At 36.3% G+C, this 19038-nt stretch overlaps 1 protein-coding gene and 1 long non-coding RNA gene across 3 annotated transcripts in view; one reads left to right on the top strand and one right to left on the bottom strand.

The window, feature by feature from the left end:
* Positions 1-19038, top strand: part of bark (C-type lectin domain-containing protein bark beetle) — a 44645-nt gene that overhangs the window by 24303 nt on the left and 1304 nt on the right. The window contains exons 2-13 of one of the 2 annotated variants that reach the window (XM_073082765.1): positions 4259-4422; positions 4714-10928; positions 11013-11224; positions 11884-12019; positions 12304-12523; positions 12874-12999; positions 14028-14057; positions 15364-15625; positions 16176-16377; positions 17007-17139; positions 17738-17858; positions 18148-18781. In XM_073082765.1, the coding sequence (XP_072938866.1) occupies positions 4259-4422; positions 4714-10928; positions 11013-11224; positions 11884-12019; positions 12304-12523; positions 12874-12999; positions 14028-14057; positions 15364-15625; positions 16176-16377; positions 17007-17139; positions 17738-17858; positions 18148-18781 (8455 nt within the window). The remainder of the gene's footprint in view (positions 1-4258; positions 4423-4713; positions 10929-11012; positions 11225-11883; positions 12020-12303; positions 12524-12873; positions 13000-14027; positions 14058-15363; positions 15626-16175; positions 16378-17006; positions 17140-17737; positions 17859-18147; positions 18782-19038) is intronic. The other variant, XM_073082766.1, reaches the window with a different exon arrangement.
* On the bottom strand, positions 1780-3078 carry LOC140749652 (uncharacterized). The gene is made up of 2 exons (XR_012103111.1): positions 2693-3078; positions 1780-2520 (listed from the first exon to the last, which is right to left on the bottom strand). It is a non-coding gene; the product is annotated as an uncharacterized LOC140749652 (long non-coding RNA).

A 19038-nucleotide genomic window follows, 5' to 3' on the forward strand; every position in this document is an offset into this window, starting at 1 on the left:
ATTTGAACGTAGACACATACTTGTTGATACAACGACCTCGTTTCTGAGTCATACCTACCGCTTTCCAATACATTTCATGACGTCCTTGTCTCGTCCTCCGTACGAACCTAATGAGGTTTTTTATGTTTTGCCGGACTGGAGCCGACCGGGCGGAACGACTTAACGGACGCAACGACCTGCCTTAAAAAACTGTACAACAATGTGTGGACAATTTTAAAAGACCTTTTAGACAATGAAACCCTGATCAGATAAATTCCCACCCGGCTGAATATCTTGAGTTGTAGAATATGAATGGTCTTCCAATTAGGAGGTCCTCCAGTTTGAATTCTAGGGATTTGGATTCTCATATCGTTCACTACTATTGCGATTTTTTTCTTTTAGTTTTGAAAAAATATCCGTGTCCGAATCTATATTTCTTAATAATAAATTGATACATCTGCTTTCTCTTTTCTTATATGCAATATTATTTCTTGACATTTATTTATTACAGGATTGGAACTATGAGCGCTTGATTTTATTAGCTTATTGAATTTATGTAATGAGAGTCTTTGAATAACTTTTGAAAGACATTGTGGCTGACTTGTGGCGACTTATATAATTTGTCACGATTTGCCAACACAATTAATAAGCAAGTATTAAAGGAAATAAACAAGTACCGTTACTCACGTTATTATTTGTTACCTCACCTCTACTTGTTGATTGGAAGCATCAGTGATGAAGGTGGGATAATTTCTCCAGTAATGTAATGGTAAAATTAGAATTTTACTTTCATTGTAATTTTCACGTGTCCACATTCGTGACGCATCATCATTAAGTTTGTGGTTACACAATATTATACATTGAAAGACTTTCTCCGTTTTTCTGACCTTAATCATAAAGTCACTTATGAAATTTGAAAATTCCTTTTATTTTATTTTTTCGAAATTATTCTGTTATTTCTTACCTAATCCTTGTAAATCCTTACCTAATGCCTACCTATACGTTGGATTGATTGATTTATTCAATTTAATATTCACAACATCGGATTGAAATAATAAAATATACCTAAAACTTCAAATTATTATAATAAGTACCATTTTACATCAATTTAATATTAAAACTTACATTTAAAATACATAGATAAAATACGATTGTTTTCAAAACGTCGTGAATATATTTTCGCGCGCTTTTTTTTTTAATGCTTAGGGCGGTTGTTATTCATTTTCGGCCTGAGAAACAAATTAAACAAAATTGGCTACTTGACACTTTTTGGGAAACTGTTTTAATGAATTCATATACGTATTATATATGCCTTTCATTGATCATTTTTTCGAAAAAAGGGCTATTTATTAATAAAAAACATATTTTTATTACGGTAAACGGAACGTTACGCCAAAACAGGCGGTCAAGTGTCATTTCGTAGCGTGACGTCAACACATTGAAAATATAGAAATAAACTTCGACGCTACACATACTTCAGGGGAAATCTTGGGAATTATTTAACTTTTATTAGTACAATTGCAAGAATGTCAAATTACAAGGCGTGTGCAGTGACGATGTGTTCAAGTACGATCGCTAAATATCCTAACAAATTTGCTTATACAAGTTCCTAAACCCAAATCTCATAAACGTTAAAGAACTTGCAGATTCTTATATGTTTAAATCCTCTGTTTGCAAGCAATGACATTTTATACTATCTATGTAAGAGAAGTATTATTGAAAAAAAGGAATAAATTTAGTAACTCTCGAGTGATTCGTCAATTCCAAATCATTGGAACGGGACGTAATCAAAACAAAACAGCAAGTGGAAGTATTCATATATTTAATATATTATATAGATGTCTATGATAAGAATAGAATTATAAGACGTCTATGAGAATTCTATTTTAAGGGCCCATTCTGTAATTAATAGGACACAATTAAAATATTTCATGACTGTGTTATTATTGATGGTGCATGTGCACTGATTAAGTTACAGGACTGTATAATTAAAAATACATGATTTGCTAATATTAGTATTTTATTAACCGATTTCTTTGTTTATTTGGTTTATATGGTTCTATTAGTGAGTACACACAGTAGAACTTTTGTATATATTTATCATATGTTACAGTTACAATAATTACTACAGATCACCTAAGCTAAATTTTTGTGCTGCTTGCGTGTCTGCTTTTCTTCATTACTAAAATTATTTTCCGTAACAAATCGATATATATTTTTATCACTGTCATTTTCAGAATTAAATTGCAATGCAATAATAGGAACTGTATGGTCACTTTTCTTCCTTCATCTTGTTGGGTAGGTTACGCAAGTAAAGAAGTACTATTTCCCGTGTACTTTACTTTATGTATTTCAGACTGGTGCCCACTTTCGAAACTTTTGGCTCCTCACTTCTTCTAGGCAGGACAGTCATCACATTTTCATTTTCATTGATGTACCTTGTGTTCAGGACAACTTTTACTTTTCATGAAACACAAACTTGCCTTCCTCTTAAACTGCACATACTCTATAACGTCGTCACTATACGATTGTCGGGAAGATCTGTAAATATAAATATAACCAATTAATAACCTTAAAACAGTTCACATAAGAATATAAGTATATTTAAAAAAATCTTAATAAGCACTTAACCTTTCTTCTGTCTGAAGTCAGTTAAGAAATGTTTTAATTGTCCGATATGATTAAATGTAAATATAAAGAATGTTTTACTTACGTTGTTTATTTGATATTTCCATAGGTTATCTCACGGAAGTTTTTGTATCCATTTTGATTTATTGCACTGCATATATGGAGATTCTTTAAGCAGGTTCACGCTATCAGCTTTAATATAGTATGGCTTCATTTCGGTTCACAACATATTATAAATTCAACCAACTCTAACAGCAAACGATTTAATTATTATTTGTCTTGTTTGGTTTCGATGTAGTGACGTCACATGACATTTGAGGCAGCACTGTCGCCGTTTTGGGATTTAAAATCCACAGATAAAAAATCGAAAATTTCTTTTTAAAAATTAAAATACTTAGAACGTATTAAAAAATAAACGAAATACTGCATAATTTATGTTTACTTATAAGCTATCATATGCAACATATTTCATATTTTATTGTTATAACTGTCAAGTACCCAATTGTATGATGCCATAATTAACATAATAATTATGATGATAAGGACCACAATAATTAGGAATGTATTTTCTTTGTGAAGTTATATCATTAATTATTATTTAACACAGGATAAAGAGCATGTAGTGAATAGAAAAAATATTAACGTTTTGTGGGAAGGTCTACAAATTACCAGTACAGTACCCTTGCAACTGGACCGTAAACCGTAACACATGCCGGGTATAATTTAGCAGTGCGTTCGGCAGCGACTCGTGACGGCCTGAATGGCTCAAAAGCCCGGAAGCCATATATGTGAAGTGCAAGGGCGCATCGGCATATTTTAAGGGCAGTGGACCGGGTCCGCGGCAATTTCTAAAGTTATGACCTTTTATTGAGAATAAAAATTTTGAAATTAATCTGTTTATTTCGAGTAAAATAATTTACTAAATCTGATCCTTATACTTCGACTCTATTTAATGTCGCAATAATAGTGTTTTTTTTGCAAAATAAACCGCTTGATTTCCACCCAGGGAAGTAGGTTTTCATTCTAATATGCATGCATAGATGTCGAAAGCGTCCACGATTTTATTTTCAAATACTTTTTTGCACTCTAAGTATTAATTAAGTGGTTCGTTTTGTTTCATAAGTCCCATTATATTGTCATACTGTATTATTTACAAATGCCCGTTGTTTACATCCTATTTCCGTCAATTCAAGACCGACATCGATTAGTTAACAATCGTAGGATGCAATCGCCATAGAAAAGACTTGTTTTTTCTGTTCCATGGCAATCGCCACTTCGCAATATCTACATTGCGTTAACTTTGTATTGTGGTAAACTAAAATGAAAATGGAATTCGTGCCTTAATTTACGTGAAAGCGGAATAACAAATTGTATAGATTCAGTAGTCGATTGATTTTGTTGTATAACTAATACTTAGATAAACACTAAACAGCCACTACTGCTAGATGAATCTATGGCTAGATCTTTGAATTCTAAAATTCAGATAGTTATGCGAATCACGTACATCTGACTTAAGTTATTAAATTAATAAATCTCTATGATAAAATTAAAGATAAAAATCACATTTTATCTTTAACTTTAACTTAACTATATGAACGCGGTTATTATTAGATTTTTAAAGATTTTCAAAAATATTTTTTTATTATTTCAGGGTGATCAACAAAGACGAATAACATTTACTAGCACGGAAGAGCCTGAAAATGTGGAGAAGCCGTTTCCTGATATTCGACTGGTGGACGGACCCTCAATCCTCGCTGGTAGAGTGCAGTTACTGCACAGAGGTCAATGGAGATCTGTTTGCACGAATTCCAGAAAGTAAGCAGTTTTTAATAATATGAATTACGTTAATTCGACCCGTGTTTCTTACCCTTTACATGAATAATTTATTTCTCTCAAAGTAAAAATCTGATTATATCTACTTTTACACCATCCATAAATGTCAGGGGATTAAAAGGTTATAATAAATAATATCTTGTTGGTCAAGTTAATTTATTAAATCATTTAAGTGCAGAAATCGGATAGATATTTACTATAGTAGACATCATCCACATTGATACCGATTACCGTTTAAATGTTTTAAGTCATAAGTATATGTTTTCATTACAGTTGGACGCTCAACGACATGGAAACAGCTTGTCGACAATTAGGGTTCATGGGTGGAACGTTTTACAATTGGATGGATCGCCAGCCAGGGAGACGCGCTCGCCTCTTATTTGAGGAACCCAAGTGTAAAGGCACGGAGTACGACTTGTTCCAATGTGACTGGAACTCACGACAACTCGGCTCCGGAGTATGCGACTTCCATCCAGATCTCGGAATCCAGTGCTTACCTCATCACGACGACAACGAATTAAGAAGCTCTCTACGACACTGGCGAGGCGTACGCTTCGAGCATGCTGTCTTTGAACGAATACTTACAGCTGGTAACACTCTCTACGTCCCCACTTCGATGTCCAGGATAGAACATGTAGTCATAAGAAACGCCGGTCTAGGAAGGGACAACAACGCAACAAGTGCTCTAGATATAATAGGAGTCCCACCTGTAATGGAAGACATAGAAGTATCGAATTCCGCTTTCAATGCTATAAACGTGACGTCGCCAAACGCTCCTATAGTTATTAACAACTGCACGATACAAAACAATAGAGGTTACGGAGTGTACGTGAATTCCACGTATGGCATGACCAAGATCGAGAATTGCCTCATTCACGACAACGGCGGCGACGGAGTCAAATACGTAGTTCACGAATTGACTATAGACGAACGATTCGACAGAAGTGAAATTTTTGATTTGTGCACACTTGCTTCGACCCCTAGTCAAACATTTCCTATCCAAATGTCTATAGAGCAATCGAGATATTCCAATATGGAAAGAGATTGCAACCAAAAGTTTTACACCAGAACTGATCATGTTTTAACGTTGAGTTTTATAAAAATGCTGACTAACCGTAATAATACAGGCGAAATATTTATTTACGATGGACTGACAGCAGATGATAAATTGCTACTATCCTTCAGTATAAGAAACTACACGCGACCCCAAAGTGTTACGTCAACGAGAAACCGTATGTATGTCAGATTTCGCGCTGATACCAGAACTGATATTACTGGATTTTTAAGGTTAACCTCGGGTATCAGCAAAACGTACGACTTAAATGTAACTGATACTATTATCTCTGATAACAATGGTAGAGGCGTTGTCATTGAAAATTTAAGATCACAAATTCATATACATCGTACTTCCATATCCAATAACAACCACGTGGCTGGACTTCAAGTAGTCAGTGGAGCGGGAGATGTAAATGTTACGGAAAGCAGAATTTCTTTCAATCAGGGAGATGGTTTAAATATTACTGTTACTGGTGGAAATAGAAATATATCAAGAAGCATAATCAGCTCAAATCAAGGACACGGTATCGCTGTATGGATAAATAATACCAAAGAAACGGAATATATTCCGGTAAATCAAACCACGGTCGTTGAATATTCAGAAATATTTAAAAATCTTGAAGTTGGTATCTTACACGGAAACTATTGTGGTGATAGTTGGGTAAATGTCACTGGAAACTGGTTTAATACAAGTATGGAAAGCACAATAGATATATCAACATGTTGGAGATTTAACGATATTCCTAAAATGCTAAATTTACAAATAGGTCACAATAGATTTTATCAGAATCGAAGAGTTCCTGTAAAAATTCAGCCAGCTTTAAATGTCATAGGGAGAATAGAACATAATTATTTTGAACATGGAGATTATGGAGCCATTGTTATAATGAATCGAATAGAAGGAAAATATTTAGAAGAATTTGAAATCCTCCCTGCACGTTTTCACATTCAACATAATTACTTCTACGGGAATAAGGGGCCATTCGTTGTTAATTTAGGTCTATCGCCTTATAGTGATCATCATTATATATTATTTTCTCGGAACTTTTTGAGGGATAATAAGATAAGGGAACCTTTTGAACCGATGGAAGGCGTTTCGTTGAGATTGACTCCTCGAAGTAGAGTTGCAGCAACAATAGTATTGTCATCAAGTAACATAGACGTGTTTAGAAATATTATCAATAATCCCGAAGCTCAGTATGAAATTGGCTCGCACGTTGAAGATCAGAGTAAAATATTAAATTGTACTTATAATTGGCTTGGATTTGGCGAAGAAGAGAAAGTGTATAACAGGTTATTTCACAGAAAGGATAGATATAACTTAGCAAAAATTGTTTATATGCCATACTTGCTTCACAGCAGTAATCCTGGAGCTACACAAATTAATTATAACTCATTATTTGTTCCGCAATTCAATGTACCAGGCACCTTTGCTGTCGGAGGTGAAGTAGAAGGGATAGAAATATTAAGACAAGGAGAGTATGATGTTAATAAAGATATAAATATCCGTCCTGGTGGAAAACTTGTCTTACAATCGGGTGTTACCCTAAAGTTCCCGCCGTCCATAGGCATGATGATTGCAGGAAAACTGGATGCAAGAGGAAAACGACCAAACGATATCGTTTTTACTTTAAAAGAAGAAGTAACAATGAATAATGATAGCATATATGAAACGGACACCGAAATTGAACCTACTACCCCCGGATATATTGAACCTGTTGTACCTATCAGACTTTTAGGAGGTCGGACACCTCATGAAGGGCGACTACAAGTAAGACTAGAAGGTAGATGGGGTACCATATGCAATTATAGGTGGAACATTATAAATGCTGCATTGGTTTGCAATCAATTGGGATTAGCTTTAAATCCTTACGATTGGTTCCTTGAACCAAGTGAAATACCTGGCGCTGGAACCACAGAAGATATTATTCTATCGAACGTTGAATGCACAGAATTTGATAATGATATCACTAAATGTAAAGCTGAAACTTTAGACAGTTTTGAAAACTCTTGTACCCATGAAAACGATGTTGGTATCAGATGCTACGAAACTAGCTGGGCTGGAGTTCGATTTAGTGTTATTGCTGAGCGAGCCGACTTACAGTATGTTACTATACAAAATGCAGGTCTCTTGGACTATTCTTCTAACTCTTTTAAACCTGCTCTACAAATAGACTTTGCACGCCATAGCTTGGAAAGTGTTAAAGTAATAAACAATTATCATGATGGTTTAGGAATTTTATATTCTGATTTGTATGGCGCAGATGCTGTTAATACAGTGCGAAATTCAGAATTTAGCAATAATCGAGGCAGTGGCATGAGTTTCAAACAATTAGGACTGAAAGTTTATAGCTCATTCATAGAGAATAATAACTTCGCTGGTATATTCCATAACCCCCATTTAACTGGCTTACAACAAAGAGAAATAGCTGGGTGGTTCAACCTAGATCCTGGATTCAATATGGACGAATCAAACTACCGGCCAATAATGATTCCTGAATACGAAACAGATATTTCATTGGTTAATGGAGAAACAAGACATTTAGTATTTACCAAACATTATGGAGAAAGCATAGTTAAAACCTACAATATTAAATGTAATCCAGGATTTGTTCTTGGCCTACAACTTCTTAATCCAATTCATAACTTTTCGACAGAAAGCATTTGCATATTTGATTCCCAGAACATAAACGAAGCAAGCACTGAATGGTGTCTCGATCGAGATTTGTCTACTTTTCCAACGACCAGTAACAGTTTCGGAGTTGTTTTGAAATATGAAAGTGGTACCGCTGCCTTAGGAGGGGTCGTTCTTGTAGTCAGCACAATAACAGCACCTGTTCAGAACTTAAGAAACAGAATAGTGAGAGGTCCAGTCCCTACTCTGCAAGTATTCAACAGCAAAATCAAAGGAAACACTAGAGGAATAATGGCTTTATATTATAATCGCTTCCTGAATGAACTTGGTGATCACTTTTTAAGAAAAGCAAATGAAACAATAAAAATAATTAATTGCGAAATAGCACACAACGAACAAGAAGCAATTTACGTTAATACTCCGTTCTGGGATATCCACGAAAGTAATATAACGGAAATAACTATAATGGTTAACAGTAGTTTAATTACAGACAATGGAAAGGGCATCTATCATTTCGCACGGGATCTCAGAAGCTCAAATAATTTATACCATTATGTGCTTCAAGACAATACAATAGAAAGAAATAAATATGGTGGATTTGATGTCAGCTTGCCTTACGTATGGCAATATAATGAAAATTTTACGCATTCTGTTTACATGTATAACAATACTTGGCGGAATAACCAGAACTTTGGTTTCGTAATAGATGGCCATTTTGCGGAGGTGAATATAACGCGAAATATTTTTACCGATAATTTTTGTAAAATAGGATTGGTTTCTATACGAGGCATGGAAAAGAAAATGAAGATTGATGGTAACTTAGTTGAAAGAAACAATGGTCTATATATGATACAATTCTATATGGATAGCCAGAGCGAAATAATGGGTTTTGTGTACGCGGTTTTTGAATACAATCAATTGAAAAATAATAAATTTTCCTCGCAAATTAACCGAGGATCGATTATGAGAAGTACTGATCCGACCTATGTAATTGGTTTTAAAGGCATACAGAAAGTAAAAGTAAGTCGGAATCTTTTCGGTAATAATGCATTACAATACACTTTATTGGCTGGGATTAAAACAGCGAAAATAAATAACTTGTTGGACGTGAGGGAAAACTGGTGGGGAAGTGCTGAAGAAAAAGAAATTAAGGCGGAAATATTTGACTTCGACGACTGGAACAATCATGCTATTGCAACATATTTACCATACCTGTTAAAAGATGATTTTCATGCAAGTGTGTCTGTTACATTTTCTCCTGAAACTGCAATTGATATAAATGAGTTAGGTGGTCGTCTCACTTTGGATTTAATATTGGAGCCTCGCAATACACCTTATATAGTTAAGGCTGACATTACTGTTATGCCTGAAGTAACTTTTACAATCAACCCGGGAGTTATATTGGAATTCGCTCCAAATGTTGGCATATTAGTTATGGGAATTTTACAAGCAGTAGGTCATAACCAGATGCCTATCTTGATGCGACCCATTAGCCACAATACCAATGTTGAAACAAGTAGAATCGAGAAACGAGACGTTGGTCAATATTCACCCAGTCACCATAAACAAAGACGTCAATTGGAATCATTAATAGTACAAAACACCATACGGTTATGTACAGGAAGAAATTGTACTATGAACGATAATGATATTGAAAGGAAAAATGAAGGTTTCTTAGAATATTATAATAGAACAACTCTTCAATGGGTACCAATGTGCGATAACCGTTTTACAGAACGTAATGCTCAAGTAGTTTGCAGAGAATTGGGTTTCGACCCTATAAATATATTTTTTGCTCATGATCGTCGAATAGAATATCATAGTAATTCTTTGTCTAGAATCTGGTCTTGGCCCGAACCATTGCAGTGCGTTGGAATAGAGGACCGTTACGAAGATTGCCCGATTAGATTGAATGGACAACTTTATGGTCACCGACATGAATGTAGATGGGACTCTGAATTTGTTTTCATTCACTGCGGATCGAGAAATTTAGAAGAGAACCTCGATTACTGGGGTGGAATTCGTTTCGCAAATCCGGAATTTGAATACTCACTATATGAACATAGGATCCATGACCATCACACCCACGAAACTATGAAAAAAGCAGAAAGTACACTTCGACACGTAAATATAGTAGGTGCTGGTATTTTACACAATGAGAAATCACCAGCCGTACAAAGTATTACAAAGAATCCTAATATTCAGAATGTTAATATTAGTAAATGTGCTCATCATGGAATTAATCTAGTTTCTCCAACTGATACTATGAGCGTGATGTTCAATTCTATAGACGACATTCTTGGAGAAGGAGTAAGTGCCATATCGCTTACGGGCGAAGGTAGAGATTCAGAGGAATCCAGTTTTACACCATTAAAAGACCTAAATCTTCCTTATCACCTGTTTTCTCTAATCGACATCTGTGATAGTACAAAAGTAGTGACAATCGAAGAAAAGGTGCTTCTGTATTACAAATACGACAACAATCCTGTGAACTGTGTCAAGATATTTAAGAGCATGTTCAGAGTTAAACCGTTTGGCTTCAGATTTCTTCAGTTCAATTTATTCAACCACACATTGAACTACGGTAAAAGAGACTCGTTGACTTTGTACGATGGTGACATCTACAACATCACAGCTCCTCAGATCGGTTATTTAGAGAATGGCTCTCCGGATGAAAAGAAATTATTTAAAACCGAAGGTGCTAGCTTGAGTGTGAAGCTGTTTGCAAATGGTGCTTCTGCTGTCCACGGCTTTATCGCTGAGATCATCACGTTACCCATATCGGCCATTGGCTTCAGTAAGTAGACACAATAACTATAGTTTCTAATCGAGATGTTACTAATTAAGGAATTATTAAGCTAAATAGTAATTGTCTTTCTAGATCGCGACGTCCAACACAATATATCCAGCAGTGTGTTCACGAAAAATCGCGATGGAGCGATAACTTATCAGTCGGTTGGCGAAGTGAATCCCTTGGTGGCTATCACGAGGAACGAGATAGTGGACAACTGCCTCAAGTTATACGGAAACTTTACGTCCTGTCCCGCCGCCGTACGAGTCGATGTGCAAAACACCCAGACATTGGTCTTTAGAGTAAGTTGCACCTCTTGTAAAATAAATATTTTTAAAGCAAAACCTTCTGTTATCGTAATTTATCATCACCTATGTTTAATTATGTAAACTGTTTTTATACCATAATGCGAAAAAGATGCAGCTCCCTGATGTATCGTGTCCAGGATAGCTCCGACAGCATCCTGAAGATGATAAGCAATAGAGTTGACTTATATTTTTCATTGCAGCTTTCTACATTTAATTTTTTTTAAGTATCAAATGTAAATGAGTCTTTGTAACTACAAATACCCCATCACCCCAGCAGTGATAGCCTAGTGGTTAAGAAACGCGGCCTCTTGATCGAGGGGTCCGAGGTTCAAATCCCAGGCACGCACCTCTGATTTTCAAATTTATGTGCGTATTAGAAATTAATTATCACTTGCTTAAACGGTGAAGGAAAACATCGTGAGGAAACCTGCATACCTGAGAGATTTATAAACATAAAAAATAAATCTTAAAGGTATGTGAAGTCTACCAATCCGCACTTGGCCAGCGCGGTAGACTATGGCCTAATCCTTCTTATTCCAAGAGGAGACCCGTTTAGTCGTGACGTCGACCATGCAACAGTGATCACTAACCTGTATCATCAGATATACTTGATATTATGACATTAAGGATATTTTGTATCTAATTATTTTCAGAATAATCTTGTTCGTAACAACGTGGGCGGGCTACTGGTGCGAGCTGACTCCCGAGGGTCCGCTACGTCCCTGCGGGGTTGGATCCACAACAATCTTTTCTTCGCTAATCATGATCTGCCATGTCTAAAGGTTGAAGGTAGGAAATCTTTATAATCGTATTATGTTCGAATTTAATTTTTATATCTTGCTTTTAATTTTTATCTTTTTTGTACCGTAGCTATTATCTATTTGGTTATTTATACGTAAACGATCCATAAATTACTTTTAATGTGTGTTCTCACTTAACGTATGTACCACAGGTATATACCGATATTCAGGCGCCACGTGTGGTTTGAACGCACATTTAATTTAAACGCACTTATATCAGAGTCTTGACCACACAATCCATCCAAATTAACATTTACCACTCATTGCTTTCAGGCCGTCAATCCTCCCCTTACCAAGAAGTGACGATCTACCGCAACTACTTCACGCGGAACTACGCTCCGTTCAAAGACGTCATCGTCCTCCGACAAGTGGTGTCTAACTTCACGCACAACTACGTTCATGATAACCGCGGCCAGAGGATCTTAGAAGTGTCCGGCTTTGATAAAGTGAGGCTGCCCATCTATCAGACGACCTCGCATAATGGGTTCTACAAGTAAGTTATATTTTCATCAATCAATACCATTAATGTAATATTAATAATTAAGTTCGCAAATTTTGTTTTTACCATTTACCACCGTACCAAATACTACAAGCGACTATCTAAATTCCCAGCCATGCGTCCAACAAATTCCGGGAACACATGCAGCCCCAGGGAGGCACGCAATTTGTATTATCATGTTATCTGCTGTAGAAATGTGATTTATCTTAGATTCCAAGCAATATATCACAAATATTGCCCTATTTGTGATATATAGTTATTTTAGTAAAAGGCTTACTGGTCTAAAAATGTACATTTTCTGTAACATTTAAACATTGTGATATATTTGATCATGTATTCCCCAGAAATTACGCCCTGGACCGCGAGGGTCGTGCCACAGTGGTGGCGGGCACGGCGGGCCAGCACTACGTCGACAACATCTTCTTCAACCCCGACAACGACTACGAGATGATCACTGTTAACAGGTCAATGTACGTATCACTGTAGCGATAAAGTAGAGAAATAAGACTGCTGGTACCGTACTCTTAGTATGATTTTTTTTATCCTCGTATGATCGAGTTCGTCGATCCATCTACAGGTAGCACCTCTAGCGGTTCGTTCAGGAACTAACATTTGTCAACAGTCTACGTTCCGTCGAGGCGTAAATAGAACTCGATATAGAGCGGATTCGAATACGCACTACTAAATTGAGATCGAGCGATCTATTCGATTGATCGAGTGAGTGATTCTACTCGTACTCATACGAGTACTGCCAATTAAAAATCAAATATTGATAATGAACAATTGATAATAAGAAGAAAAATCTTACACGAAGCATTCCAATTTAGTCATCAGCTGTAGTCGACTTCAATGAAGGATATAATAATAATTATAATGCCTTCGTCTGGTTGTCTGTTGTATATGAATTTGCATGTTTGGTGGAAGTAAATAAATTAGGTATATTAAAGACATGAATCAAGATTGTTTTCGTATAAGGGTCTTCGCACATATATCGTTGAGGAGTCTGTAAGATGAAACTTGATGCAAAGAGTGTAAACGGATCTTTTGAAAAAAAATCATATCAACTTGGTATAAGGGACACGATTTAAATATAAATATATGAATAATACCTTATTAATAGTTTTTATGAACGACTTAAACGTAAAAGCGTTAGATGTGACATGACCCTTAATCGAATAATCATTAGCGCGACCTAATTAAGTATTTGTAAACTAAATAAATAGGTACTTAATTATTTGCTTTAAATATGTATACAGATAATGGTTTTAAGAAAGCATGTTCGTACAGTACTCAAACTATCATAGTTAGTACGTTTAGTACTCGGGAGAAATTAAGATTTGCTTTCATTTCGTTTTGTGTTTTATGATAACTAGTCGTCATTCGTAGTAAAACTATCGTTTGAGCACTGTACTCTAAGGGTTATTTAATAAAAGTAATATTTATAATTATAAATTGATATTTTGCATGTTTTTGTTGCATGGCGACTCCTGGGCCATAGATTTATCGATTATAATCCGAATTACGCGAGGTGAGTTTATTTTATTAATTACTATATCATTATCATCTATTCGTGCACAGTTCATTACATTTGACACGAACTTACTTTACTTATCTTCTAAAATTTTCATATTTTTCTTATACATGAGTCATTCTCAATTTGCTTTCGGTTTCTTCCTTTTCAGTTTATAATACTATTTCCTACATTTATTATGCATGCATTTTTATCTGTATCCTGCATGAAATATAAATAAAATCTTTACTTAATTAACTTTTAGTATTTATATATTATTATTTATGTCATTATATACGCTTATTTTTGTTTTTTACATACTTATGTTGTGTCGATTTATGCTAATTATGCATTTTACATTGGGATCGATGACAAAGGAGAATGCCCATTCTTGGTACTGATTTTTCTCATGCGTCAAAATGAAAGTAATATTAAAATAATTTTTTGATTTTTTTTACATAATTTGTCGATCAGAATACTTTCTTTGAACAGGGGATTCCATTTAAGATAAAATAAGACGAAATGTTGATTGTTGTTCTTAAAAATTAAAATGGCGGAATTTTATACTCGGAATTCAATAAGATCTATTAGTGTTTCGACTAATGATTTTTCTCATGCATCAAAATGAAAGTAATATTAAAATTATTTTTTTATATAGTTTGTCGATCAGAATAGTTTCTTTGAACAAGGGGGTTCCATTTAAGATAAAATAAGACGAAATGTTGATTGTTGTTCTTAAAAATTAAAATGGCGGTATTTTATACTCGGAATTCATTATTTTAAGGTTTTTAGGATTATTTTAGGTTTTTTTACCTACTACCTTTAAAAGTAAATGAAATATGTTAATCGAACTACATTATAGGTATCTACTATCAGTTAAAACCGACCATCAATCTATCGTCGGATATTTTCGATTTTAAGGTTATGTAACATTTCGGTAAATAACTTCAGAACCCGGGCGCTGATCTAAAAAATAATTATTGGTGGTAGTATTTGGTTAATTATACATCGTCCACAACAAGTTTCAATTTGATGCAAATCTGGACGGCGGTCCATACTTTCATGGGCATTGTCCTTTATAAAAATAATGTTATACTGAAATCTTCGAATTGATTATTTATAAACCCTATTTGAATTATAAAAAATACAATTAAGTATGCTGATATAAATTTATCACACTGCAAGCCGTTTTATGCCTTTCAGAGGGCACTGGTCGACTGAAAGATGCCTGGAGTATATTTTCAAAAAGGTTCCATGACGATTAATGGAAAAAAATCTGTCTACGTATATACGTTCAAATCGCTAACGACAGCAACAATTTCAGCTCCCTCGATCTCTGGCGGACCCGCATCGACGCGAAGCACAACTACTGGAGCTACAACGAGTCCCTGGCCGTGGCCGGTCGCATCCGAGACCAGTCGGACAACCCCCTACTCCTGGAGGTGGACTACCGGCCGTTCTACATGAGCAACGTGTCGGTGCTGGGCGGCGGGAAGTGCCCGCCCGGCTGGGACGCGGTGGCCGGCACCTGCTACATGTATGTCGGAGCTCCAATGACGTACGAGGAGGCGCGCTTGTTCTGTTTGGTGAGTTTTGCTCAATTTAACGATCTGACACTTGCTGGTCTGATGTACAAAGAGTACTGTACAAAGTGTACGATCTTCAGTCTTGAAATGGTTCAGTCATAGTTCATCTATGATGTATTTATTTTTTTGTAGATACCTGTGTATTCAAGTAGGTAGGTAGGTACACCAGCAATATTCTGATGAGTAATAAGGCAAGACATATGGAAGGATATGGGTAAAATTGATAATTAATTACTTTTCTACTTTGTAGCAGATTATTGAAATTAATTTTTAATGATGTGAAGATGAAATGAAGAAATGAAGATAATAAACAAAATTACTAACATGAAACATTCCTACATTGTCTTCAGGGGCAAAAACCCCTCGAGCTCAGGTTATCCTGGTTATTTCTAATAATCCTGCGTTTAATACGCCTATTTATAGTAATCCTGGATCATATAGAATGTTTCGTGCACTCCAACCATTGTTCAAAAAACTCAAAAACATCAAAATATACCTTAAAAACAGTCCGATTACTGCATCTATTACTAAAAACAAAACCCCCCAACAGTCGGACAACGCGTCAATGCCGTATGTGAGCGGCAACTACGCGGCGCTGTACGAGTTCCTGCAGCGCCAGAACCAGTGGTTCCAGTTCGGCGACCGCGTGTGGGTCAACCACATCGACTACGTCACGCAGTGCACCTCCTTCGCCTTCACCAGCATCGAGATCAGCGATTGCAACCAGAAGAACGCGTTTATATGCGAAATTGGTAAGTACACGAATGTTCGGACTAACTGATTGGTTCGAGAAATCTTCTGCGAGGTTAGAAGAATAGTCAATCGGTCAGTGGTCAGAAGAACGGGTTTTAAATGCGGAATTAGTGAGTAACACGTGTTTGGACTAACTGATTGGTTTGAGAAATCTCCTGCGAGACTAGATAAAATTTAGAAGAACAGTCAATCGGTTAGCGGTCAGAAGAACGCGTTTATTTGTGTATTCGTACATTTATACTAGCTGAGCGATTCCAGGATTCTCTAAAAAAAATAATTGGCGATTGCAGCTATTAGGATGCGTGTATCTTCGAAGACTGTAAGTTAGGTCTAGTAACCGGAATGTAACTGACTGTGTCTAAGTTTTGCTATAGTCGATAGGACCCAAATGATGCGGCTCATAGAACGAATGATCGACGGAATCACTGAATGAGCACGATAGTTTTCTGGATATCTAGTTTTAGAATTCTTCAGATTCGAAATCAGTGACAAAATAACACCCATCTACGAAATCAGTCAAGACACGATAATCTTCGCAGTTACTTCTCTTCTTTTCATGTAAAAGAGCAATATACTTATATATATCAGAAATGATATCCATATTTTATTAATCCATTTTATTTTCCAGACCCGAAAATCACGATCGACCCGCTATCCTGGCAGACCGACACCCTCGCGGTGGCCTTCATCGGCGTGCTGGCGGCCGCCGTGCTCCTCGTCGGCGCCGCTGTTATCTGCTGGTACTCTAAGTCTAAACACAGGTTTGTTGAACGTACTTACAAATTTTATTGCAGACTAGCTGACCCGACAAACTTTGTCCTGCCTCCGAATTTATTTATGAATTATATTTCACATTTACTCAACTTTTAAACCTTCCCTGGATTTCCACAAATTATTCTAAACTAAAATTAGCCAAATCGGTTCAGCCGTTCTCAAGTTTTTATTTTAGATCTAATTTAACAGGTGCCCATAGTCCCTTGGAATTATGAAAGTGCACACATCGGTACTTAAACGAACGAGAATCCCAGTCTGATGGTCACCGAAATATTACCACTTTTGTGAACTTAGAATACTTGCTATCTGTACCTGTAAAACCTATAAAGGGTTTTACCTAAAACTCACAAATGTATAACAACATATACGAAGTGTTGAAATAGTTATGAGCATGTCTGCCTTACCACACTCTTCAAAGCAGAACATAACCGCCCTTCATAACTGCAAAAAGACCAAAAAAAATTTACATTGATGCAGGCGCTGTGCCAGCTGTGTTGATAATACTGACACTGATGACAATGATACTGATGACTGGATTCACAATGATACTGATAGATAGTATAATTGATTTTTTACATCATACAGACATGTACAGCGGCTAGAGCGGCGCAACTCGATCCGACAGTCTCTGCATTCCGTGCGATCTATCGGCAGCATCAATGGCGGCTTCCCTGACACAGCGTACAGAAGAAAATTGGCGCAAATGGTATGCCTTTTTAAATGTATATTTTAATATCTTGATAGTATGTAGATGTTCAATAAAAAATGTTGTTTTAGTTTTTACTTATCGTTTGTTATATTGTGCCAGTATAAACTTTAATAAATCCATTCAATTCAGCTGTTTCCAGTAGTGGTTTCCAGTATATTAGGATCTTTCGTGTTGTTGATTAAATACATCTTCTGACTTATATTGAAGTAGTAATGTTTTGTTTGTTTGAGATATGTTTTAAGAATCACTCTAGGAGCAGATATTACATATTTTTTTCGTTTTCCAGAGCACTAGATCAACAGAAACGCTAACAAAAGGATCGGATTACCGGAAAATGTTAGCATCGACGACGTCCATGGAATCAATGGAGAAGAGCCAATTCAACTCTTCGATCGACGACACCCAGAGCTTTGACATATACGAGGCTCACAACCCTAACAATATTATCCAATTAAAACACAGTACGTTTAACAAGAAGCCAGGATCGCCTGAGTATTCCGTACCACAAAATACGACTCGACCACAAAATCTAGCGTTCAGGAATGAAGGGTATAGGGACAATTCGGGGCAAGCGAGCGGAGCGCCCTCTATGAACACTGTGACGACGGAAGAGCTACCCATAATCCACCATCCTGGCGGCCTCCAGTCACAAGATGACGACACCCTGTCACCTCCAAGCGAATCGCAATACTTCACTTCAGATACTTTACCCCTACGAAGTGCTGATAGATTCGATGACCCTATAGCCTTGAAAAGGGAGTTGGAAAGGGAGGGAAAGATCTACGGGCCCTACGGAACCCCGACCTTCGGGGGTCCGCAGCCGAAGCTGTCGTTCTTGATGGAGCTGCGGTCCAAAATGCCGGACCAACCGCAGGCTGGTGCTGTACCTGCTACTACCTTTGGGCAAAGGAATGATCCAGGTTTGTATTGCTATATTCTAAATTTTAAAATATTTCGAATTTGATGTTGGGCTTCCTGTAGACTGTATATTTTATTTAAGAAATTGAAATACAAAACTATCTTGCAATAGACTATTTGAAGAGATTGATGGACTTCTTTAATCATTATTTATGATTAAGCATCTCCTTACGGTAAATCCTTAAATACTAAGAAGTTTCAAATGCCTTGTGTACCTAAGTGTCATGTGTAAGCGGACACATACTTCAAACCACAATAC

The sequence above is a fragment of the Epargyreus clarus genome, unplaced genomic scaffold, assembly GCF_041222505.1.
Source record: "Epargyreus clarus isolate Ecla_fem2 unplaced genomic scaffold, WU_Ecla_fem_2.2 ptg000018l, whole genome shotgun sequence".
NCBI classification, from domain to species: domain Eukaryota; kingdom Metazoa; phylum Arthropoda; class Insecta; order Lepidoptera; family Hesperiidae; genus Epargyreus; species Epargyreus clarus.